This window comes from Bemisia tabaci, chromosome 5 (genome assembly GCF_918797505.1).
Source record: "Bemisia tabaci chromosome 5, PGI_BMITA_v3".
NCBI lineage: Eukaryota > Metazoa > Arthropoda > Insecta > Hemiptera > Aleyrodidae > Bemisia > Bemisia tabaci.
Window position 1 is genome coordinate 46,561,528 of NC_092797.1, and position 27,514 is coordinate 46,589,041.

The 27,514-nt window shown below is 41.4% G+C and overlaps 1 protein-coding gene across 1 annotated transcript in view; it reads left to right on the forward strand.

Moving 5' to 3' along the window:
* The window catches only part of fw (CUB and Sushi multiple domains furrowed), a 212,824-nt gene that overhangs the window by 168,521 nt on the left and 16,789 nt on the right, over positions 1-27,514 (forward strand). The window contains exons 3-7 of the mRNA XM_019044136.2: positions 5,644-5,702; positions 17,944-18,153; positions 18,918-19,010; positions 19,900-20,022; positions 26,330-26,620. Coding sequence (XP_018899681.1) covers positions 5,644-5,702; positions 17,944-18,153; positions 18,918-19,010; positions 19,900-20,022; positions 26,330-26,620 — 776 coding nt within the window. The remainder of the gene's footprint in view (positions 1-5,643; positions 5,703-17,943; positions 18,154-18,917; positions 19,011-19,899; positions 20,023-26,329; positions 26,621-27,514) is intronic.

Below are 27,514 nucleotides of genomic sequence, written 5' to 3' on the forward strand. Positions count from 1 at the left end.
TGTTGAAAGTGATAGACAAAGCTATAGACAAAGAAGACATCGGGAGTATGGAAATTTCCCATCGTTTAAAATGTGTGGTTCCCAAGGACCCAGGGAAAAAATGATGGACTAACTATAGGGTCTCTCGTGGGTTGCCGTTAGTCTATTACCTACCTCCTTTGTCCATTGCAACTACCCGCTTCCACCAATAAGACCCCTCCATACCCTTTTTGTCTTCTTTGTCTATAGCTTTGTCTACAGCTTCGTCTATCAATTTCAATAATTGGCCCGGAGAGGATGCGCACCCAGTCTCTCTGACGAAAGATCGCTCATGCATCGAGTTCGCTCGCTAACTCGACTCCCAATCCCTGATTCGGACACACCGAAAGAAAAATCTCGGTGTATTTACTAAGAAAAGGGTAAAATTAGCAAGAATTCAGGGTCCTATTTGATCCCAGTTTTTTCTTGGTAATATTACCATTTATGGAATTGGTAATTTTACCGAGAAATATCGGTAAAATTATTGAACTTTCTCGGTAATTTTACTGGACCTTGGTAAAAACGCCAATATTTTTTATCGACTGTGGTAAAATTACTGAGATAAAATGGCAAAGTTACCGGGAATTGATTACCAATAAAAGTGGTATTCTTACCTGAGAAAAACAGTAAAAATACCGGTTTTTAGGTAAGCTTACCAGCCTGTCTCGGTAAAATTACCAATAATTGGTAAAAAAAAGAGAGATGGTAAAGGTACCAACGGACTTTGGTAAAAACGCCGAGAATTTTTTTTCAGTGCAGTTAAACTTCAGAGACTCTTGCAAAATGGCCACAGCGCTAAAAGTTCCCAAGTCTTTCAGAGATGAAACGATCTCAATTAATGGTCAACGAAGCTTACGTGGTTCAAGCAACCAAAAATCGACCAATAAAAGGTGGAAGTTGGCACTTTGAGCTAACAGTGCTGCGACGAATATCGATGAAATTGCCTCGTTATGACCATTGGCGACACTCCCGAACCCATTGAACCGATTCCTAATATTTAATTCACCCGATAATGCTGCCGAGTTCAGGTAAAAGGCCGTATGAACTTTTTGACGTTGCCACATTTCTTCTAAGGAAACGACTTTTCTGGATAACTTGTGAATATATTCCCCTCAATTTTTACGAAAATTTAGTGAGACGTCTTTGTATAAATGATACAAAATAATATTCGTAACAATTTCAATGGTCAAAATGTGAAACCACGTATCTCCTCCGTAGTGTTTCAAAATCTCCGCTCCCATTTTATTTTTTCCTAGAGAAACAAGTCAACTTTATAGTTTAATACTTGTACAGAGCGTTTTGTTGACAAAGAAGAAAAATCAGAGAAGATTTCAAAAAATTACGTTGACTAATTTTTTTTTTTTAAAAAAAGTCTGCAGTGTCGCGAACGAAGATACGTGATTTTGCACTTAGGCCATCGATTTGTAAAAATTAACTCTCTTAATCAAAATCCGTTCCCATGACTCATTTGTTTTTTCTACTTTTCCCACTGCACTGTAATGCTTAACGTATCCTTGCTCCGTTTGTTAAGTTTTAAACCGAAACCAAATTTCTTGAAACAAGCAATGTATCCTTTTTAGGGCAGTTGTGGCAATTTTTAAATGCTCATTCGCGGTTCTTCCTTAGGACAGAAGAATACCTACTACTGCTAAGGTAGAACGCCGTATGAACATTCCAGAGTTGTCAAATTCCCCTCGATAAATATGTATTTTTGACGACATTTATGCTCATTTTCCTTTGAAATTTTCAGATATTTTAGATTAAATTGCGTACAAAATTGTCTGAAAATTTTGGAAAAAAATAATCACAAACTTCCCAGTAATACAAGTTTTTATCGAAGGAAACTTGGCAACGTCTGAAGGCTCATACGGCGTTCTTCCTTAGCACGGCAGCGTAATTGTTGGCACGTTGACTCGCATCGCCCCCAAATTACCGGACATCGGAGACGATGTAGGGCAGTCACAGCAGTTCTGAAAATAATTGTCTGGCTGGTCATCGCTGATCGATACTCACCAATATGTCATAATCAATCGTAATAACCGAAAATAAGGCCGAACGGAGCAATTCTGGCCCGTTTCTTACACTCCAATAAGGCCGCTAAAATTAATAGTTCCCCATTAGGTGATAATTTATTGCCACTTTATATCAGCTAAACGTCATTTGACCGTTTCATTTTTGCGTCCTCAATTCAGGTCAGGACCCACTCATAAAAAATATAATTCGACACGGATTTTTCTCTTACACTCAATGTGCTACTTTTAGTTTATTGTAACTGTTTACAGAATAGGAACCTCAATGCCGAAAAGCTTAAAATATTCCCGTGATCTTGAATCCGCTGAACAGTTTAGTTAATTTTTACTGGTTGCGGGTGTATACAGGGTGAGCGAAAAGTCCCCAACCCCCCCCCCTCTAACTTTTGAACGAATTGAGCTAAGGAAATGAAACTTTGGGAATGTTCCTATCTCGAAGGGGACCATCTTTAAACGGTCAAATTTAATCACCTTAAATTTCGTTTTTTTAACTTTTCCCGAAATTTGGGGACTTCCCAACGTAATGTTGAACTGATTTTGACCTTACTGAGATAATGTGGAGGCAAATCCAGAGGAAATTGGCTTATTTCGCAGGAAAATTGAATGACCTTTGAATTGACGTATTTGGGGGTCCGAGCCCCCCCCTTAAAATTAAATCGAAGTGATTTCTGCAATTTTTACGTAAAAGCGAACACAATTTGGTAAATTTTCCCGTTTTATTTTTTTCTTTACGATAATTTGAACCGGAGTTATGATTTTTTGAAAATAGGTCAAATTTGACCTTTGACCTATTATAACTCGGTCAAAAATTGAGATATTGATCTGCGGTTTGCGCCAAAATTCTTAGTTTTTTATGCTCTTTCGAATGAGGTATCACAAGATAGGGGTTGCTATTTGAAAAAAAAAGTTGGGGGGCCCCTGTCCCCCCCTGAGGGGGGGACCAAAATTTTGACCCCCTCAAAAGATGGTCCCCTTCGAGATAGGATTCGCTCAAGGAGGATAGCTCAATTCGTTCAAAAGTTAGAGGGGGGGTCGGGGACTTTTCGCTCACCCTGTAGGTGTTTTTTAATTGAATTAATTATTTTTGAATTCGATTTTGAGCTCCGAACGTAGCACAGATCGAAATTTCTAGTAGCTTGGTCTCAAAACTACATTTTTTAAACTGCAAATTTCAAATCGTATCCCGGCTTTGATTTGAATTTTCAAGCGCATTTTGTGCCATAATCTCTGTAAAATTGTCAAAAAAGCAGTCAACAAGCACAGCAAAGCATTGTCCTTAAAGCTAAAAAAATACTTTTTTTACAAACTGACAAGCTTCATGGGCGCTTATCGATCAGAAAACTGCGCCGTCCGACAAGCAACGCGATTTCTTCGATTGACAGAACCTGATTCGATGAACCATAAATCTCGGCTCCAGAAACCAAAAAACTTCAGCTCATTTAGTCATGTTTCAGAATCGCCTAAAGATTTTCATCTCAGTGAACTGAGACTTTGGTCCGTTGAACTAAACCTTCGATCCACCGGACAAAACCTCGGCACTGTCAACCGAGGTGATCGATTCGAACCAATAAACGCCTCCTGAAATTATTAGTTTTCATAAACGAATTTTTTTTCTGCAAATAACAGCTCAAATTTGAGTTCCTTGACACTAAGGTCCTTCCCGCGTGAACGGGCGCTGTAAAGATAGGTTCTGAATCTTTTCCCAGGCTTCCTACCCCAAAATTCTTGTTAGAGCCCGCTTGTAATTAACAATAATATAACACTCTTCCGTGAGAGAAACAGTTCACATGGATACGATACCGTTGGCATAACACGACGTTTTCCTAACGAAGGAACGTAACTCCATTCCAGGGTTGCAAAACTGACTCGAACACCTCATTTTTTACAAGAATATGACTGTGCAATTGAAGCACTGGGTACAGAAAGTGTACTTCTCAGTTTCGGTGTCTCAAATGCTTCGCCAAAGTTTCATCCATTATGATCAAAGCAAATGTATGCAATTATTCTTCGAAACTTTCACTGGATGTTTTTTTATGATTTTACAACCCTCTGAACGGAAAATTTCAGAAATGCCATCCTTTAGCATCTTTTCTGAAGTACAAATTACCATTGGATATTCTGGGATATCGCAAAAAAACCCCTATCTGTGCCCAACGCCTCAATTTCTGTCGAAAATGTTGCTGATTTTTTAGTATTGTCAGGGGAAAAATTCGTGATTTTTAGTTAAGAAAGCACGACAATTTCCTAGTAAGAATACAATCCGCGAATGGAAGCTTTACATCGTTGACGAGTAGTTAAATACTTTCTTCTGGGAATTGACGCTAAGGAAATGAGCAGCATGAACATTTGAAATTTACCAAATTTCCCCTGGTAAAAATGTGTACTTTACAGGAAAATTGTAAATATTTTCCCCTAATTTTTTTTAACTTCAGATCGGATTGCGAACAAAATTCTCTGACAAAATTTGAAGAGGAAGATTCACTAGCTTCCCCTTCTAAGTCGTATTTCATCGGGGGAAATTTGACAACGTGTATAGGCTCTTACGGCTTTTTTCCTTCGCACGTTAGAATCGACACCAGACGTTACAAACACTCAAACAGACCTACTCTGCCGTGCTAAGGAAGAACGCCGTATGAACACTCGAGAGTTGCCAAATTTCTCCGGAAAAAACATGTATTTCAAAGAAAAGGTATGCATATTTCTTCGTGAAATTTTCGGATATGTTAGATCAAGTGCGAACAAAATTATCAGAAAAATTCGGGAAAAATATACAAAATTTTTCCAGTCAATTCGGTTTCTAGTAAAGCAAATCTGGCAACGTTCGAAGGCTCGTACGGCGTTTTCCCTTAGCATGGCAGTGCTCGCAACTACACGATATGCTTGCATTTCGTAGCTGCATCAGCGTTCAGCGCCCGCAGGAACGCATGAGAAAACCAAATTTGAATCGGTGTTTTTTCACACGCGGTTTTTTGCCCCGCTCGGGCGCGGATCGTGAATGCGCGGAAGACTCTGTCGGTTAGGTTACGTGTGTGCCCGTTTCTCAGGATTATTTTCGGTCGTCAACTCTGCGCTACTCTGTGCTACTCTGTGCTACTCTGTGCTGCGCGGACCCAAAAACAATAAAAAGCACTCATAATTAAATTCCCGCGTGCGGAGCGTCGTAAAAAAACCGCGGAACCCGACTTCCGAAACCTGAAAACGGTCCCTTCATCAAATGCAAAACCGCACCCGAACCGGTGCGGTGGGTAGGAGAGATGTTATCTCCAGCACTGGATCTACTCGTAATAGTTGTAGAGTGGTTACCCATTCGGGCACGGTTGTTCTGAGCGATGGTTGAATTGGACTGCACTAAGCAGCATTCACGGAGAAATAAACCTCGGGTAACCGAGTAATTCAGCGGGCTGATTATTAAATTTATAGACAAATCGATAGACAAAGAGAAAATGAAGCGACTCTGTCGGTTTACATAGACTCAAGCGGAAAATGATGGACTAAGGAGCCAAGCTGGCAGTTTTCCTTTTAGACGAATTCATTTAGGTAATTTTGTTCTGCCAATTTTTTATACTGAAAACTGATTTTCAATGTCTTGTTTCAGATCGTCAACGATAACATGCGGTACCTCAGGAACATGGCAAGGAGAAATGCCATTTTGTGGTGAGTCTCACGCTTTTCTTACTTTTTTCCTCCTTTCTCTCGCAAGCAAGCATGCAGTCATTATGTAGACTCTCATCTTCGATGAATGAGCTCATGTCTTCAGTCGATCAATGATATGCAAAGAACTTGAAGAGGGAAAAAAGCGATGAAATCTTCGAGAGTGCGAAAACGCAATGAGAACCCAAGTTAGGCCCTGTTGACAAATTGAAAAATCTGAGGTGCACACCCTTCAATTATTTTCAGATTTGATCGAGACAAATAGGACTTTTTAGAAGTCAACGCTCATGATCTTGCCCTGTGATGATTGATTTTAATTGCGGGGGGCTTGGGGGACAAGGCGCCCAAGTGCAGTTATTGCTATTTCAAGAATTATGGGGTTTAAGTTTCGAAATTACATGGATCCTTATTGTGGAAAGAAAGTTCAAACTGACTTTTTGTCATTTGAAAATTGGAATTTGCGAGCGATTTTTGCGTAGAAGATGCATTAAGACTAGTCTTCTTTGAAATCATCATTAATATCTCATTTTTTAAAAAACTGCACTTGTGCGCAATGTCCTTCAAGCCCCACAGTTGTACATTTTTTATAAATTAGACTCTCCGACTTTTAGATTCCTTAAAACGTTCCTCATCAATCATCACCAGACAAAAGGATGGTCCCCTAAAATAACGTTCATGATAGCAGAGAAAAGAGAGAAAACAAGAGTATTTTTACAGGGAAATTGTTGGCCGAGCCTGAAATTTCACTGAATTTTATCGGCAGCACAAAGAGAATTCGGTGAAATTTCGGGGAAAGTTCGTTGAACAATTTCTCTGTAAAAAAATAAAATGGCGGCGGAAATTTTTAAACGTCGCATGGTGCTTGTAATACTTCGGCCGGAGGGTGACGATATAATAATAATAATAATAATAAAGCAAACAAGTTTGAAGCCGAGCTCGGAGAAAACTTTGAAGTGGCCCCCATAAACAGCAGGAAGCAAAAAATCAAAAAGAAAATCTCAGAAAGCATCAGAACCAAATGGAAAGGAAAGATCATGCACGGGCAATATCCACTGATGCTAGAAAATGACTCTATCGAGAGTAATCTCTCTACCATCTGGCTCAGTAAAGGAGTACTAAAAGCAGAAACAGAGAGCCTAATTGTAGCGGCACAGGATCAAGCCTTAAACACAAGGTACCGAGAGAGGAAAATCCACAAGAAACATGTGAATAGCAAATGCAGAATCTGTCACCAGTTCGAAGAAACCATTGAGCACATAACATCAGGTTGCCCAATTCTAGCCCAAAAGGACTATATCGAGAGACACGACAGAGTATGCACCCAACTTCACTACAGCCTCTGCAAAGAATATGGAATCGAAGTCGACGCAGATAAATGGTATGAACACAAACCGAAAAACACTGCAACAACCAGAGATGGAGAGACAACGATCCTGTGGAACTTCCCTATCAGAACCGATAGAACTGTTGAGGCAAACAGACCGGACATCATCCTACGTAGGAAAGGCCAAACGTGTCTGCTGATTGACGTCTCTATCCCAGCAGACAGGAACATCACAAAAAAGGAAGCTGAGAAGAAACTAAAGTATAAAGACCTAGAGATCGAAATCAGCAGGATGTGGAAGACCAAAACCCGAGTCATACCCTTTGTGATAGGAGCTACCGGAGCAGTCTCTAAAGACTGGACTAAACTGAAGAACGAAATCCCTGGGAAACATTCGCTAGTATTGGCCCAGAAGTCTGCTGTGTTAGGCACTGCCAGAATCCTCCGGAAGGTCTTAAGCTAGGTGGAGCAGCGCGAATACACCTAGAACGTTCCCACACACCAAAAACACCCCTACCGCCTACCACCTCAGGAAAGAAACCTTTAGGCAGGCGTCCTCCAGACACCTACCCTGCCTCGGTTCCTAAAACAGGTATCCTAGTCCGTGACGAGCCACCCCCCAAGGGGGAGTGAAATAACCACCACCCGGCCACCCAAACCACAAACAGCCCTCATACCTAGGAGCATTGTTTGCCCCTGTGTGAGGGCTTAAAGCAACCCAGCAAAGCTGGTGACAGCAGTGAATATGAATAATAATAATAATAATAATAATATATCTTTATTTGTTTTTTTTTATATATGGGACGGTAGACAATGTGGGGTCCCTGAATTAAATAATCTAAGGCTCTGAATAGGTATTATTTGATAGCCATCAAGTATTCGATACCGTTTTTAGGATTGTAGAATTGTCACATTTGCTACAGTCAACACCGAACAAATACTGCTCACGGAAGCAGCAGCAACTGTATTTCATCTGTAGCCACGTACTTACCTAGGATATTCGATTTAAGTCCCTGCCCGTAGCCGCCGATGCATCCGTTTGACCTGAACTTAGGTCCTCTCACGAGATCCTCAGGTTTCACGATACGAGGTTAATCCTTGTTTCCGTTATGATGGCGCGGCGCGGCGCGACGGTACGACACGTTTTCCACGGCTTACGTCAACACTTAACGTCCAACATCTTGTTCCTGCACAGCATTCAGGAGACACCATTGATCCGACGATTAGCTCTCACCGTTGGAATCCATCGAGCATTCTGGCAGAAGCCCCTCAGAGATTCTAATCCAGAAGGATGTACAATTGTACAGACCCAGAAAACGTATGCTGGATTTCGTTGGATCATTCCCTCGTCTATAACTTGGGGATGGAGGAAGGACCGAACCGTCCTCCGTTAAAGAAAACCTCGTTTGAGCATGAATTACAACATTTCTCCAAGTAAAACATCAATTGGACGTATTTCTGTCAAACGGAATTTTAAGCGCCAATTTGAGTTCCTTTTGAGGAATTTAGAATGCCAGATAACGCAGGGGATCTGTCTGTGGATCTGGGGTTTGACGCTCCCCCGTACCCGAGTTAGCCGGCAAATTGCTAGAGATAGTCGGCTACCCTTCGACCCCGTAGACTGCCACCTCGGTGACTTTCTCGGGTTTCCTCCTCCCGCCTTTTGGCGGGATAGGCATCCCCTGATGTTGCCGCTCCACTGTGCCTGCGTCCTCGGTCGTTAGCCCACATCCTGTCGCGGCGGCAACGCGGCGGCAGATCAAGCGGGATCGTTGACGTGTCTGGTTTCGTGATTCCCGCGCCCCCCAGGATCCCGGAATGCGGACCTTGAGTCCGCGCATCCGGCCCTGGTGGTTGGCGGGGGCTGAAAGCGGGCCGGACCGGAGGAGCAAGTCAAAGTTGACTAGTGCTTCGGATGGGGTTGGCCGGCCGCGTCGCTCGCTACTCGTAGGGAGGGGCGCTGCGAAGTCTGAGTCCCATGGGTGCAGTGGGTAGGACTCGGAGCGCCGGCGTAACACAGGACTCCTTGGAGTCCTGGCCGGGTGCCACCTGGAATCCCCCACACATCCACGGGAGGTAACCTTTCCGCTTCAGAGGCTCCAGTGCCGACGGACCCCTCGGGGTACGGATTCCCATCCTCAGAGCTGCTGGGAGGTTTAAATCCCTCCTGGCGGGGGTTAGGTACTCCGGAGGCAACGGGGTGCTCCTATGAGGGTGGGGTCCGGCTGGACACTGCTGCGGGGGGCCCTCTCGCCTGACGAGGTAATGGCCGTAGGCTGACCGTTGGGTGGGAATTAAACTCGGACAAAAGGGGATGCGTAGTGCGGATGCATCTCAAGGGGAGTGTCGTTAGTGTTTGGCGGGCCTACCGTCATAGGCCAAACCCACATAACCATTCACACTCCCGGACCGAGGTCCCCGGACAGCGATGCCCGGGGACGTTCCACTCGGACCGGGCCGCGATTGGTATCTGATACCTGGGAGTGGGCCTGGAAAACCCCCCCGGGGCTCGCCGAATCTGGGGGCACTTCGGTTCCCCCTCAATCCAGTGCGGGAGAAAGCAGATTTTCACTTCCGTTTAAACAAAAAAAAAAAAAAAAAAAAAAAAGAATGCCAGATAGCGCGCCGGATGCCGGAACTAAGCGCCATGGAAAAGCATTGCGAGTATAGGACGGAATAAGCCGGACGCCCGATTCCGCCGCCAATCCAAGCCCCCCTCTACCTTCCTCACCCTATGGCGCTTAGGTCCGTTTGATAGAAATACGTCCAATTTTGGGGGGAAAAAAGTGAACATTTCTCCTTATTTCACTCAGATGAGTGCACTGAATTTCAAATAGGACTCTGAAAAATTGAAAAAAAAAATCGTATTTTCTTGGTAGAGATTGTACAACGTCCAAATGTTCTTACGACGTTTTTCCTCGCTTGATATTGACGCCCTGCCAAGCGTGGCACGGTGGCTTCAATGACACAATTTCTGTCCTGCCGTAATAGCGAAGAGAGCAGTATGTGCAAGCTGAGATGAACCTCAAGCAGTGGCGAGGCGTGAATGATCGATTATCGATATTTCTCCATTTGAAGGTATGGTGAAGAATCGATTATTAAGGTGTTCGTTGCGAACACCCTGAATATCGATCTTTTTCCATAGGTTTAAATGGCAGATCAATCGATATATCGCAATGCACGCCACGCCACGCCACTGACCTCAAGACACATAAAAACATGTGCTAATCATGGCTCATACAGAAATGCACTTACTGCTCTCTTTCTATCAGGACAGTGTCGTGGGTGCGTGAAGCTCGCGATTAGGAAAGACCGATGGAGGATGATCTGTGGTCAGCAACCGGTCAACTGATCGACTTTTATTTGACCGTTAGGCGCGGAGCTTGAACAGTGTTACGGTTTTATGGAGCCTGCGTATCCAAGGTCGCCCGCTTTTACTGTGTGGCTGTGGATATACTGCACCGTACCCGCCCTCTCCCTGTCATGGATCGGTCCTCTTTCTTTCTACGTCAGGCCGCGGTTTTGCAGATCAATCTTTTCTACCGTGATAGCGAAGAGAGCGGTAAGTGCAAAAATGAATTTTGAGAAACGGCTAAGAAGCGTGTGACCGGAAAATTGTATTGGAAGAAGCCTTCCTTCTTTGTAAAACTGCCACTTATCATCCGAAAGATTCTTAGAAATCGTTTTGATGATTAGTTATCAACCGATTTTATTTCAATGACATGAAAAGGGTATTTTTCATTGTCATGTTGGGCCAGTGTTGGACAAGACAGTCGTAAGTGCTATCATCCGAATGCTTTCATAGTTGCGTTTTCAACACACAACAAACAATTTTTAGGGTCAGAAATTGGCAGAAGAGGGCGGTTTTTTACTTGAAAGCACTGTTTTCATTGACTCTCTGGAAGAATAATGGCACTTACTGCTGTCTTGCCTAAAAGTACATGATTTTTTGCGCACTTACGGCTTTCTCATATGTCTCGTCTTCATACGTAATTAAGATGAATATTTTAGCTATTCCAGTGGATTCATCTAAAAGAGACAAGACGAGTTTTAAAGGAAACTCGATTTCGAACTTTTGACACTTACTGCTCTATTCGCTATCACGTCAGTTTTGTTGCCCTACGAACTTTGGTCCTAAGCTCTGACCACCTCTAATAGGTCAGCTTTCGTCAGTCGGGACGGATCCTTAATATTTGCACAATGCATTTTGGGTACGATCGATTCATTTCGAATTTTAACTTTTAGGTGGATTATTTTGAGAGGACCGAAATTTCACTTTACAAATCGAAGGAGTGTTTGTGCCGAAAATCATATTCCAAACATTAAAACAAAGTCGAAAGTACTGTTTGCGGTTAGCAATCGATTTCGATAAGTCGCAGGAGCCGGCAGCATGCGTGTTCGGCAAATTCAAATCATTCGCATCGATTCAGTAATGATTTGTTAGTAAAAAACTTTAAGATCACGATCTCGGTTTATAGCGCCTTCAGTTTTCGTGACACTCTCCGCTTTGCCAAGCAGTTAGTTTAGTTGCCTATCCGAGCCAAACCGAAATGCACGTGCAATCGAGCGTGCTAACTGATACCATACATTCTGAAGTGAAAAAATTCTGTTTCGATTCAAAGCATAATAATTAGTACTTTATACCGTATGTTTATCCCTACATTTTTACATTTTTCTATTCAACCCAAACAGCTTTCAATTTGCTGGCGATTACTAATTGCTTGCGATAGATGCATTAAAAGCAAAATGGAAACAGTATTTTTCGCTTTCTCTTAAGATTTTGGAAAATTATTTTTTGCACGAAGATGATGATCTAGAGACTGTTAGCACGATTTTTTTTCATATTCTTATTCACTTCAAGTCTTCTGCTCTGCAGCGTCCACTTAAGACAGCTCAAAAGGTCAGAAAAAAATCCCTCAGTGACCGTTTTAAACATTTCCAGCAACATATGCAACCTTTCTCGAGTATAAATTGTCGAGCCAAATCGTGCAACGTTGCAATGCAATTAAGCCCCTCAGGTTTTGTCCTCTGTAAATCTGACAGTATGACGGAAAATTGGATTAAAGCGAAACTGAATCCTCGCAGCTTCTCCGACAATGCTTGAAATTTAAAAATAGAATAATGACAGAAAAAAAACCTTGCACGATCGGATTTTACGACGCGACGCTGCATTCGCGGGATGCAAGAAGATCGTTAGGCATCTAATTGAATCGGGTGCCTCGACAAAGAAGGTCCTAATCTGGTCCGGTTTTCAATTCTCTTGATTTTTCTTTTTTTTCTTCTTTTCCTCTTTTTCGCCGTCTTCCTCTCATTCGTCCATTTCGTGGGATTCGCATTTCATTTGACAAGTCGAGAGGAAATGACTTGCCTCTCCATTGGTCCGTTTCAAGGTTAACTTCTCGCTCCGACGGGTGCATAATTTACGCAACCGATCGCAACCGGGGTGGATCTTTCACCCTGTTGCCATTTTCCTGAAAACCATTCAAATTTTTAACAGACCGAGGGAAAACAAACTTTACACCGGGTCGTTCAAGTATTACGTTAGGGACTTCTTACGCTGAATTTTTGAGCACCTCTCACCCCCTCCCCCTCTTGAATTCCGTAAGACTGGCCTGACCTCCCTTCGTTCTTCCCCATTTTTCAATGAGTGGAGGAGGAAGCCTAATAAATAGGTAAAAAAATTATTTCAATCGGAAAATTTTATTTTTTTCTTAAATTAGTAAGTTAACGTAAGGCCGGGTTTGACCCTCCCCCTCCCCCTCATGAGACCCCCATCTCTCTTTCTGTAGCTTACGTATTTCCTAAACAGTTCTTTACGTAAAGGAGGCAATTTTTTTGAGGAGCGCAGTTTTTCCATTGGCAAGTCGAAAAATCGGAAAGTTTTTAAAAATACCATTTTGTTGAAACCCAGAGAGAAGTTGTGAGCTGTTTATCTCACTTTTATGCCAGTGGAATTTCGTTGAAAATTTGCAGTGCGATTCAACTTTTTTGATCCTTAAACATCCTGAATTAAAACCTCAGGTCCAAATTTTGTTTTTTAAAATGCAAACTTCAAATCCTCAAAACTTGGCAAAAATAAAGAAGCCGGGATAACTTTTGGAGCGAAAAAATAATAGAAGAGAAAATTTCAATTGTATCTCTGTTATTTAAATGCCTGGATAATTTAGCCCTAACAAGACAACACTGTATTTTTTAAAAGGGACTGGACTCGTCACTGAACATCACTTTTCGTGCAAGGCGCTGCTGAATCCACCTGTAATTCAATTCCAACAGGAACTCCAGTCCAGTACCGCTAGTGACTAAAAATGAGCCACACTGAAGGTCCCCTAAATAAATATTTAGGGCCGTCGAGGTCAAAAAGGGGATCAGTTTAACGATCGCCTAATCTCTTGATCTCCTGCGCTTTTAAGCGAAAAGTGTATGTTCTCGAGATAGAAATGGACTATTTATGCTGAAAGGAACTATGTGCATGTGGTTTACGTGCAACACAGTTTCTTTTAGCAAGAATACGTCCAAATATCATATAGATTGACGTCTTTTTTAATGAGGAGGAATGAAGGGTGTGGGAAGAGAATGTTCTATTTCTCCTGGTGGTCGATGGAAAAAATTGTACCTTCTTCAAAGTAATAATTATGCGGTTTTTCTACCTGCTGATCCTTCCAATCCGCAATAAAAATAGTATTCAAATTAAGTAAGAAAACCATGATGTTAGAAAAACTCGTCGTGCAATTTCTGGTCCATATGCCTGGTCAGTGATAATTATCGGAAGGAGGCAATACCGTCTCTCCTTCGTTAAATCCTTAACAGATGGACGTAAATTTACTAAAAAGTACTATGTTCATTGAGCTTCCGTGCAACATCTTTCCTTTTAGCATAAATATCCATCCACATATTGCCGCTCCACTGAAATATGGGCGTATCTCAGTTTTCACGAAAGCGCTGTTTTCCATATTAAGCCAAGTCTTCTGGGGCTCATGAAGAAATTGCGATGCACTTTTACGTTAGAGAAGCCACGATATTATGATCAATAATACAGGTGAAAAAGTCAATTCTAGATGAGGCAGTCCTGCTCACCTACAATCCGCATTTATTCTGGATTTAAAAGAAGGGAAAATTATGTTGTTCAGGGCCAGATTCACCTACTTGCCGCCCATGGGCCGCCTATATTTTGCCGCCCCCTCCTCGTTCGTTTTGAAACTTGATAAAAACCATCAAATGAACGTGCCAGCGGGGGAGGGGTGCATAAGACGCATTTACTCGTGTTGAACACATTTTTTGGGAAAACCCTGTCAACACTACTAGCAAAAGTTCACGAAACTTTGCGCGAAAGTTAAGTTTCGAAAACGTATCTCTGTGTGGACAAGGCCTTCCATTCATAAGAAATGTACGAAAAAATTATGGAAGAACAAACATAAATGTGGTTCAATGATTTTAACTTCCGCCGCCGCGTCGCGCCGACCGCACCGTGTTGGACGCAATGCGTGAAGTATTCACGCAGTCTTGTAGGCGCTATGCGTTTCACGCTGACCGCACTGTGTTTGGCGCAATGCGTGAAGCATTCATGCATTCTTGTAGGCGCTATCCGTTTCACGCTGACCGCAATTACCGCACAGTGTTTGATGCAATGCGTGAAGTATTCGTGCAGTCTTGTAGGCGCTAATATGTGTTACATGCCGATCGCCGCCCCGGCGAAGGCTTCTCTTTTTCATCTCAAGTCCTCGTCATCATTGCTCTCTGCGCCGCGCCTTTTCAGGCTAAATTGCGTGTTTGGTTTCTCTCTTAATTCGACTACTTAAAGGTGCTGTCTCTTGTATCGCTGAAAGATGACAAAATTAAAAATTACTGTGCTCTCAGGAAATGAGAGATTTTGTCGCCTTTTCTTGTTTGTAATTTTGTTTTTATAAATCCGATTTTTTTTTATACCTACACTTTAAAAAATTGCAAATGTTTGCCGTCCCTTAGATTTGCCGCCATGGGCCGCGGCCCATGTGGCCACCCCCTTAATCCGGCCCTGGTTTTGTCCACTTACAAAAATCCCCGCTGCACATCCTTTTCCCCGATGAACATTCATAAGTATACTGGAATCCCTACATTACACTGTGCGTTAATTTTTTATTCCGTCTGGAATTGGCAAGAGTGACATTTACCATTTGGACGTATGTATGCTAAAAGGAACTATGTTGCACACAAACCCATTGCACATAGTTCCTTTTAGCATACGTCCATTTCAAGACGTCACCTTCGCCCCAACAACTGTCGGTCGTCGCCTTGTTGCAGTCGATTAACGTCAGATCAGGATCAGAGCCGAGCTGCTAAATCGTAGCTTGGCTCACAAAGGGGCGTAACCACACTTCGACATGAGCCCGGGAATGTATTAGGTTTTATGGACGACAGGGTTCATAGCGAATTGTGGTTACGCCTTTATGTCAGGAAGGCGACGCGACGCGACGGTTCCGTCATCGTCATCTCATGTATCGACCAACACAATGTTGCCAAACCGCGTTTATGGATTAGTGGCGCCAGTTATGTGTCATCATATAAAATCATCATTCGTAAAAAATGAAAGAGCTTTGAGCAGCTAAATTCAAACCATTTGACAACAACGGTATCGATTATTAATCAAAAACTTGTTCGCCTTGAATCAAACCACGCGAAATTCGATATTTTATCTCCCCTTTCACCTCTTTTCTGCCTCTTCATTCGCAGTTGAGGAACTTAGAATGTCGTGGAATTGAACAAAAAATAGTGTCATCCATGTCCGCGTTCTTAAAGTCATCCGCATCACCGCACCCTTTAACTGTCAATACCTATTCAGAATCTCAAAAAGAACTGCAAGGCTTGCCTATTATACATAAATTCTCATGGACTTACTTGAGACTACATCAGAAAAAAGCAAGTTATTTTTCGAATTCGCTGCAATAAAGAATATCTCATTGTCTATACACCTATACTGCCGTGCTAAGGAAGAACGCCGTATGAACATTCGAGAGTTACCAAATTTCATACAATAAAATGACTATTTTCGAGGAAAATTGTGAATATTTTTCCTAGAAATTTTCAAACACTTTAGATTAAATTACAAACAAAATTATCTGAGAAATCGGCTGAAAAATATTCAAAAATTTTCCTAAAAATTAGTGATTTGCCGGAGGAAATTAAGCAACGCCTGAAGGTTCATACGGCGTTCTTCCTTAGCACGGCAGTATACAAAGAAAGAAAACGTTGTATAAATGTGACAGCATTGATTCTCGTTCATCTTCGCCGACGAATGATCCTTCATGTTCTTTTCCATCCAGCTAGTGATGCATCGACCAAATGTCAGTCAGATGTGAATATCACTTCTCGCTGAAAGTGAATTCGATGCGACTTTTAACAATCCAATCAAGCGCCTGACTGTCTGACTCGGCACTTCTCAAAGGAGAGAAGTGTGGCGATCTTCGGCAGAATATCAAAGAAAATTCATCGTAGAGACTTACAATTAACGTGCAATTAAATGAAAGTAAAAAGAATTCTCTGTTGTGCGGAGAATTTACGATCCACGAGAGAGTATCCCCGTCTCCTTATTTTCGTTCTAATTGAATACCGAGCCGCTATGCGGTCATTGATTTAAATTTAATGGTGATTTTTTTCTTCTTTTCATTCTTTATTTCTTTGATGGTATGATGCTTTCTGTGCAGGATAAATGAATTTCAAATTTTAACCATTGCGATGAATTGTTTTGCAAAATCGAAATGTCGGTCGCTAGATCAATCATCAAGGAATGTTCGTATTGAGTATTCGTGAAAATAACCTTTATGAATTCTTAAAATAAAGTCTACGCGGTTTTTAATTAATCATCGATGCTGATTCTATACAAATCGATTAAGAATCTGAAGCAATAACGTAAAACTAATTTTAAAGCTTTCAACGTTGCTTTTTCTTCTTTTTTTTCATCGTCTATTTTAAAAATATTCCGTAATGAGTGATCTAGGGACCGATTTTTCAAAATAATATTCATAATGCCTAAAATCCTGGTTCCTCCTAAATCCAAAAATCGATGGTTAAAGTATAAAAATAACATGCGTATCCCAAATTGCGGTATTCCAATGTGGCAGTATTAAGTTCAAATAAACGCATAAATAAATCAATAGTTAGATAAATAAATGAAACACCATGGAGAATTTAAACCGTTGCAATGGAGAATACGCATTCCAGCGTCAATAACTTGACTAATGCGATACGTAGCGTTTATGTTGGCGCCTGGATACAACTAATCGTGCTCAACGATCGTCTGTGTTGCATATACAAAAAAATGAAGGCGTTTTGGTTTCCTTCTAATGCACACGGCGGCGCAGAGTGGATCGAGTCCATCAAAGAGGTCGGACATGAAATTTTTAACTAAAACTGCAAATTTTGACGTTTAATTCGTCACATTTTCAACTTTTAAGAGGTGCCTGTAAAAGAAAATTTACGAGGAAATCAATGAAACCACCTTTAAAACCTCAAAGTTTTGTATGAACGGAATTAAAAGCTGTTGAAGTTTCCAAATTTTGTCCGATCTCTCCAATTGACTCGATCTGCTGTGCGGCGGCCGGCGCGACTATCGATTTTTGACAATACGCGGCACTAAAAGCTGAGGATCCACCTTGAACAATGAACATCCCATTTTCCGGAATTATTGTTCTCCAGATTTTCTTTTTTTAATAGATTCATTTCTTTTTATTTTTTTATATTTTTTTCGTTTTTTTTATTTTGTTTGTTTTTTGTTTTGTTTTTTCTATTTGCTTTTTTTTTGGGGGGGGGGGGCTTTTCTGTGTTTTTTATTTTTTATATGTTTTATTTTATATTATTTTTTTTGCTTTTCTATGTTTTCTTTCGTGAATTACTTACTTTTGCGTAGCGTCGAAACGTGTGACTCATCCCCTCATGTTTTTTTCGCAGGTACGAATATCGCTCTGCGGCGACCGGCGAACCAATCGACGACCGTGCGAGGTGGAGCCGCTGGCAACGCCAACGACGGCGAGAAGACGACCGTCCACGATGGAAAGAGATGCACCGAGACGATGAAAGAAACCTCCCCGTGGTGGAAGGTCGATTTACTCCGTCCTTATCCCATCAAAGTTGTCCGAGTCACTACCAGAGGGTGCTGTGGTAAGTAGCGACCTTGTCTTGAGCTTTCGGACTGAACTTCATAAATAAAAATCTCTTGGGTTTAAAGAAGAGAGTTTTCACTCCTATAATTTTTTTGAAAGACAAAGATTTTGTTCCATTTGCCATTCTAAATAGGCCCAGAATGAAATCTCCTCATCTTTTCAGGTATTGAAGGACATGGTCTGAGACATCCAAAAATGGTTGAAATCATTACAAATTCTTCCTGGGAAGGGGGGGGGGGGGCATACGAAAAACAGTTTTTTTGCTTACAACTTTTGAACGGTTTAAGATATTGATTTGAACGTTTTTTTTTTTTTTTTTTTTTTTTTTTAAATGGGAGGTCGTTAAAAGAGATTTTTTTGTTGTAAAATGTTTAGTAGTTTGGTAAATTTTTGACGAATTCATAGCCTGTCGAAAAGTTTCCATAAGTCCAAAAATCTTAAACTTATTTTTGCAAATCATCCTACAGTTACAACACCGATCACACTTTTTCAAACATGGATTTAAATTACATTTGTTACATGTTTTTCTCCCTACCCGGTGGAAAAAGAAGTATTGCGATCCCCAAAAAAGGAGAAGAAGAGGCAGAGGAAATTAAAATCATACTCATGAAGATGTTATTGCCATCTTTCGGAGTGCTCTCCCTTCCGTAGATGCACATGTTTTGCCATGGACGAATCAAAATTCATTCCAATTTCTACGTATATTTTTCTTTCATCAAGTGTATGAACGTGGGTTGAACATGGGTTTCTCTATTTTTGCAGGACACCAACCACTTCAAGACTTAGAAATTCGCGTCGGGAACAGCACTGATCTCCAAAGAAACCCATTGTGTGCTTGGTTCCCGGGAACAATCGGTAAGCGATACCTATAAATCTAATTTTAAACCTTGCAGTGTATGTATATCATCCCAAGGATCACATCAAGCCTTACTGTTCCCTTTTAAGAGCACATTGGAGAAGATTGGCCATAGATTCATAGGACTCGGCTCTTAATTTTTCTGACAATAAGTCTGATTGTTTTCTTCTATCCCCCAGAATTTCAAAATACACTGATCCGCTTCTTAGATATTTTTAGTAAGAAAATAGATTAAATATCCATTGTGGAACTACCAAATCACGTAACTCTGTTGGTGAAGATGCAGATTTCTTGCCAATCTTTCCTGTTTTTAAAGATTTCTAATAGATTGTTATCTTTCTATTATCAAATTTTATGTTATTTATGATTACCTTATCAATAATCTTCACCGATGATTTCATGCAAAAACCTACGGTAGTCTCCCTTTAAAAAAATAGAAAATGATAAAAATGAAGTCCTGGTGCATTCGCGATATGCGATTTAATAGTTTTACAGTTGATGTAGTGTTGTAACTTTATCAAGTTCATCGAGATAACATTATCGATAATTAAATTAAAAAATGTTGATCATGGTGAAAGTTACTGGAGTGAAATATTCAAACTATAGAATATGCGGAAATAAAGCATAAAGAATTCAAGCGCCAAATTCGAATTAAAATGCTCCCTAAAATTTAACTTTCCACAAAATGAAGTAAAACTCTGAAACATGAGATTGTAAAATTTAGTCCTTAACTTAATCGTTGGTGAGTTATCAGAGACCTCGTAATATGTAAAAATTGGAACGCGTTTTCTCTAGATTGAAAAAAATGTCCGGAGTAATATTGACCCTGATCATTAAGATAAATTTTCCTCTGAAAACATTTTTAAGTTAATGTATTTCAAATTGCAGAGGAGGGCATAACGAAGACTTTCACGTGCGCAAGGACCCTGGTCGGGCAGCACGTGTTCTTGCAACTAGTCGGGGTCGAAGGTTCTTTGACGCTTTGCGAAGTCGAAGTGTTCTCAACGGACGGTAAGTGAATCCTTCCTTCTCACTTTCACACTCTCCTTCAATTATCTGTCAAATTGCTGTTTTCCGCTCATTTTTACACTGTACTTCCCGTTTTTTCGCATCGTTTGTCAGTCGCCTTTGAAGAAGACACCTCGTGTTGTAGAGAAGAAAAGTTGATCCTTCGTGCGCGCATCATCAATGCCGAAGAAAAATAAAAGATGATAGCATCATCTTGAACAACTGCAACTTCCTGAATGTTTAATGTTTATCACAATCGAAACGTTGGGTGCAAAAAGGGCATTACTTAGTTGCGGTGATTCAGAATCGCCAGTGCTAATTTTTATTTTAGAGAGGAAACCATTGGGTCAATTTTCTAAAATTTTACATTTTCAACACAGTAAAAGTAACAAGAAATTACATAAAGTTGCTTCAATTATAATCAGAAACGTTAAAACGTTGAAACGTTAGCTGAGATTTTGAGACACTGTAACCAAGAAAAGCCCTTTTTACACCCAGCGCTTGAATCGTGTAAAACTGTCCTCGGGAAAAAGGACGATATTGCCAAAAAACTGAAAAAGGGAACTCTAAAAAAGGAAATTGTCATGAACTTTTTGAAAAAGTTCACGGCTTAGTGAACTTTCAAGGAATATTCAACGGGAGGTTTCAATCTTTCATTAGTTTTTGACTTTTCACACCACATTGCCTCGAAGATCGGATACTGGTCTTGACTGTGTAGTGGCCAGTGGGAGAGCCCTAGTTGTAGTTCCTGATGGAAATGGAAAAGGACATCACTAGGTGATATCTCCTCAGTCGAAGGCAGTACCACACGTGTAAGGATCCAAGTTGGAACTTTCTCGTTCCTGGGGTTCCGGGTTAAAGTATTCTCATCCGGGAGATTTTGAGAGAAACACACTCCCACACACACCCTCATATGTACGGTGAATACTCACACTGTGAAGAATCATCGGTAGTGTTCTTAGAAATGTTCTCAGGAGCTTTTGAATCCTCCTCCACGAGTGCTGACAGTAACGCCTGCGGATGCAACTATTCGAACTCGGCGGATGTCCGTGTCGCAGATACACAAAATTGAAGGCGCCTTTGCTAACTTGATTGTAAAGCAGCGTCTAGATGCAAGTATTCGTGCTCAACCTGCGCGTGTTGCATACACAAAAAGTGAAGGCGCTTTTGGTTGCTTTGGAGCAATGTAAGTTCCGGGGTGAGATACATTTTGGATTTTATTCCAAGGTTTTTAACAGTGCAGATTCGAGGCCTAGACTCAGATTCGTAGCCTACTCACAACGGGCCTGTTGCATGCAAGAGATACAGCCGTGCGAATAGACTTTCTAGTGGTTAAATGACACGAAAATTACGATGCTCACATTAAAAAAGTCTGAAATACACTCCTTACTGCGCAATTTGCGTTGTCAGGAACGCGCTTTTTCAAATTTCCCGCGTCTGGGGGCAGTTTTCTAACGGAAACAATTAACGGCAACTCGCGGCTATTTCCGGTCAACTAAAACTGACAACATAACCTAAAAATCGGAGCTCGTGATATCGTGAAATGAAATGTAGAAGGATTGCGTTGGATATTTAAAAGTTGATCGATTTGGTTACTGCATAAAGCATATGTATATGGACCACTATAAGAGATCACGTTGGGTTTGTAAACAAACTGAAGGAAAAAATAACAACAACAACAACGACTCGACATCTTCCGGAAATCACCGAGCCCGCCGTTTGCTCGTTTCCGGTGATTAGAAAACTGCCCCCAGACGCGGGAAATTTGAAAAAGCGCGTTCCTAACAACGCAAATTGCGCAGTAAGGAGTGTATTTCAGACTTTTTTAATGTGACCATCGTAATTTTCGTGTCATTTAACCTCTAAAAAGTCTATTCGCGCGGCTGTATCTCTTGCATGCAACAGGCCCATTGGACGTATTTCTTTCAAACGAACCTAAGCGCCATAAGGTGAGGAAGGTACAGGGGGGCTTGGATTGGCGGCGGAACCGGGCGTCGGGATCATTCCGTCCTATGCTCTCAATGCTTTTCCATGGCGCTTAGCTCCGTTTGACAGAACGCGCTATCCGGCATTCTACATTCCTCAAAAGGAACTCAAATTGGCGCTTAGTTCCATTTGACAGAAATACGTCCAATGGACCACTAGACAAGATACGAATTCCAGGTCTCTGATACATGTTTCTTCATCAAAATTTCACGTGAAACACGATGCGCACAACGAAGGTTACCGAAATTAACTCCTTCCGAAGATATTTAATAATTCTTGGTGCGTGAATTGAAACCACCCGCTCATGAAAACTCAATGCTCTACGTGATTCACATCGCGCGCTAAACGTTTATCATAAACGTCTCTGCGATAAAAAAAAAAAAAAAAAAAATCAGGCAACCTCAATCTTGACGCTTTGGCTCAGCTATAGCAAACTGCTTATATATGTAGTTTGAAAAACACATGGTGGGAAATGAACATTGCTCGATTGAGAAGCTTGCTGAAACCGTTGTAGTGCGCGATTTGACTCGCGTAGAGCTTTGAGTTTCATTGTGAGCGGGCAGTTCAAATTCCTCGTGACCAATGTGAAATAGAAATTTCGATATCTCCGTTAGGAGTTGGTTTCATTAGTTTTCGTTTTGCGAATCGTGTTTGACGTGAAATTCTGGTCAGGAAACATGTATCAGAATGCTTGACTTCGTACCTTGTCTAGTGGTCCATTCTCAAAGGACATTTTGAAATAAGTAAGTTTCAGAATACTTGTAAAAAAGAAATCCGCAATTTCGTATCAGTCATCCTTGTCGATGACGAGAAGGAAGTACTACAACGACGCTTAACTGGACGTATCTCTATGCCTAAGTGCATTATGACATGCCCTGTCATGCATATGTTCTTATGGAACTTAGGGCTCATGTCTTAATGCACATAGTTCCGTTTGGCAGAAATACATTCAACTGACCCGTTTCTCTCTCGCTCGTCTTTTCATACATGTGGAGCCATTTCTTTCAAAAGCGTAGCGGCATGCGGAATGGGGAAGAGGTGAAATTACGTAAAGCAGCACTCCACTGTTGAGTCTCCTTCTTGTCGAGTGGCTTCTGCGCGATGATCCAACACTCCACCGCGTGACGCAATCTTGGATCGGGCTAATTTAAATTTGTCTAATCATCGCTCGGGTCATCGGAACCGCTCTTTTTTCGCACCGAGTCTGATTGATCCAGAGTGTTGGGTTGGGATCCAGCAGTTGAGACTGATTTCTCCATCAGACTGAATTGGCTACCCCCCCCCCCCCCCTAAAGAAAAAAAAATTGAGTTCTCTGATTTTTGTGGTTTTGAGGAGAGAGGGCTACAATTTTCATATTTTCGAAATGCACTGCAGAATTATTGATTCCTGGAATCTCCAGGATCTGCCTTGAAAATACTGAGGGTCAAAGCTCCACGGAAAATAGTGGATTGCTGATTAAACGATTCAATTGTGAAAAAAAGTGACTGCAATGTTTCAAATGTACGTTTTACGATAGTGGAAAGCTAATTTAACCACAAGGGTGGTTAAATTAGCATTTTTGTATTGTAAAGTCTACATTGAGACATTGTAATCACTTTTTTTCCAGAATTGAATTGTTTAATCAGCAATCCACTATTTTCCGTGGAGCTTTGACCCTCGGTATTTTCAAGGCAGATCCTGGAGATTCCAGGAATCAATAATTCTACAGTGCATTTCGAAAATATGCAAATTGCAGCCCTCTCTCCTCAAAACCACAAAATCAGAGAACTCAATTACTTTTTTAACTACAAAATTGTTAAATCAGCAATTTGATTTTTCTACGCGGGCTGACATCTCCATGTGAACCTCCGAATCCATCTATTTAAAGTGGACACGTCTGTTGTGATCTCAGCCACAATCGCCACCTCTCCTTGATCCGATCGCCCCGACTGAGCGATTACACGCTGAGAGCAGAGCGTATTCTAATTAGTCATACCGTAAGGATCAACGGTTTTGAAACGGATTAGCATGTTTTCCGCCATGCATTTACGTCTGAGTGCCCGAGGTGCATTGCGCAATTGGGTGCCTTACCAAAGAACCGCCAGTTTTCCTCCCTATTTTCTCGCTGCCGCTAATAGCACTTAAAAAAGAGCGATTTAATGGTGATAATAGTACCTTTAAAAAGGGCAGGTCAGGATATGCTCAACTCTTTCATGTGACTACAAAGAATTATTGCCACTTTCTGGCTCATTCCCTGTGTGAAGAAATCTACTTCCCGATTACCGTGTTTTGCATTAAAGAGCAATTTTATTGTGAGACTATCAAATTAGTATCCTGATCTGCGACGTTAAAAATCTGCTGGCATGTCTTGGTAGCAAAACCGATTTAGGGTGTAGAAAAATATACTTTCGGTTTTGATGCTGAACACTTTTTGATTCTCCCAAATTATTGGGTCAAAGTCTCAAGCCATGTTAATTATATTTTAAGTGTTTGAAGCGCATGATTCCTCAGACTGGAAACAGCATAGCACCGGCAAACTTTGGGACCGATTTTCTCGAACTCACCATTATTAGTCCCAGAACTTTGAACTGCTTTGAAAAATCAAATTTGGAGCACCCTGAGCCGAATGGACGTGTTTATTGTGAAACGCCTTCATCGTGAAAAGATACTTCCTAGCGCTGCCTCTTGGTCCAATAGTTGTTTCATTAGAAAACCCATTAAACAGTGCATACTTCACATAGGTCACTCCTTGATGAAAGTAACGCACGAGAAACGCCTTCAATATGAAAAGATACTTCCTAGTGTAGCCTCAGAGGCCGAATAGTTGCAACACTCGAAAACCCAATTAGCCGTTTAGCAGCACTTAGATTAGCTAAAAATATGGTTACTTCACTTAATGGCCCAGTTGACTAAGTAAGAAGCACTCTCATAAATATTTCTTAATAAAAATTTCAAGCACAGCACGATTCGTTCGGTGGAAATTTTTGAAATTAACACGTAACTAAGCTATTAAACGTTTTTCGATGCGTAAATTCAAACCTCCTGGAAATGGAAAAAACCATGGAAAAAACGGAAGTCTACCAGAGACAAATCGCCCACTAAAAGATACCGAATGGTCTCCGCGATATGGAAAGATGACACCCTCGATTTCGCCGATTTCGGTGCTTCGACTCAGCTGTTACACGCTGTTCACACTTTGAAAAACACAAGGCTGGGAAGGAACATCGCTCGATTAAGAAACCTCCCAAAACTATATTGTAGTGCGCGATTTGATTCAAGCAGTCCAGTTGGGCTTGCTTGTGAGCAGGGAATCCAGAATTATTGTGACCAATGTAAAGTAAAAACGTTCATATCTAAGTTGGGAGTTGATTTCAGTAATTTGAATCAAGCAAATCGTGTTTTACGTGAAATTTTGATGAAGAAACAAATATCAGAATGCTTAAATTTGTACCTTATCTGCTGGTCCATTCTTTGATGAAAGTGACGACGCATAAGAAACGCCTTCATTGTGAGAAGATACCCCCTAGCATAGCCTCTGAGGCCGAATAGTTGCATCGTTTGGAAACCCAATCAATCGTGTCGCAGCACGGCGTAAATGAACGAGAAATTAGATTACTTCACATAACTCTTCGATGAAAATAACGACGCATAAGAAACGCCTTCATTGTGAAAAGATACTCCCTAGCGTGGTCTCAGAGGCCAAATAGTTGCATCATTTGAAAACCCATGATCAATCGTGTCTCAGCACGGCGCACAGTGGATCGAGTCAATTTATGAGATCGGACATGACATTCTTTAATAAAACTGCAAATTTTGATACTACTTACGTCACATTTTAAAATTTTAAGGGGTGCTTTTCAAGGGAAATTTTACGAGAAACCCAATGGAACTACTTTGAGAACCTCAAAATTTTGTATGAACGGAGTTAAAAGCTTTCAAAGTTTTAAAATTTTGTCCGACCTCTCCTATTGACTCGATCCACTGTGCGGCGTAGATTGATAGGAAATAAGATTACCTCACATAATAACTCTTGAAAGTGACAGCGCGTAAAAAGCGTCTTCATCATGAAAATATACTTCCTAGCATGGCTTCAGAGGCCGAATAGTTGCATTGTTTGAAAACCCATTCAACCGTGTCGCAATACGTAGGTTAACGAGGAATAATATTACTTCGCATAACTCCTCGATGAAAGAGACGACGCATAAGAAACGCCTTCATTACGAAAAGATACTACCTAGCATGGCTTCAGAGGGCGAATAGTTGCATCTTTTGGAAACCCGACTAAGAGTGTAGCATGAATGTGGATAGAAATGATTGTGCTGACGATGGATGTTGTTGTTTCAGAGTTCTCGAACGACCGGTGCGCCCCGGTGGGGGTGGGGAACGACGTGGAGCTGGCGGCGTTCGACCACACGTGCTACGAGTTCAACGTCGGCTCGGGACGCTCCTTCGAAGGGGCGCGGGAGCAGTGCAAGTCCAACGGCGGCGACCTCCTCCACGGCCTCAAACCCATCACCAACTCCTGGCTCCTCACCGAGCTCGACCGCCGGAAAGAGCGGCTCAAGACCCAGCTTGTCTGGATCGGCGCCCAGAGGGAGCCCGGCTACACCTCCAGGACCTGGAAATGGGTCAACGGTAAGCACTCACACTGGAAAAAAAAACACATTGGATCTAGAGTCCAGACTCTTGAAAACATTGAAAAGAAAAAGGACTCTTGATTTTATCAGATTCAAGCTTAAATCAAAAGGAAACCCGCTCAAATTAAGAGGCTTGGTTCTTGATTTAAGCTTAAATCTCATTGAATCATGAGTATTTTTTCTTGTCGATGTTTTTAAGAGTCTGGACTCTAGATCCAATGTGTTTTTTCCCCCAGTGCAGAATATACACTCACACTGAAACTACTAAACGGAGAGGTGTCAGATTTCGTCACCTTCCGGCCAAAGTATTACAAGCGCCATGCGATGTTTCAAAATTTCCGCCGACATTATATTTTTTCACAGAAAAATTGTTGGTCGAATCTGTATGAAAATTTCACTGAACTTGATCGGCAGTACAGTGGGAAATTTAGTGAAATTTTCGGACAACATTGTTGAACAATTTCTCTGTAACAAAATAAAATGGCGGCGGAAATTTTGAAACGTCGCATGGCGCTTGTGATACTTTAACCGGAAGGTGACGATATGCATTTTTCCATATGAACTTGAAAGACTAACTAAAACTTTCCCCGTGATTCGGCGTGACACAGCAACATATCGGTCAAGAATGGATCGTGTTGAGCAGAGAGGAACCAAGCCACTTCAGCTATTGCCAAGTTTTATGGGACAGTTTAATTTTTTACATGAAAACGGGGCAACTAGACAATCTTAAAGTTTCGAAAGGACAAATTATTACAGCATTTTGTAAAATTCCTCATGAAGGCTGCAATATATTCCGCCCAAATGTCATTATTTTGTCGATAATATTTAATCTTGAAACTTAGCAACGTTGCAATAGGAGAGAAACAATTACCGGCCATGAAAATTTCCGGAA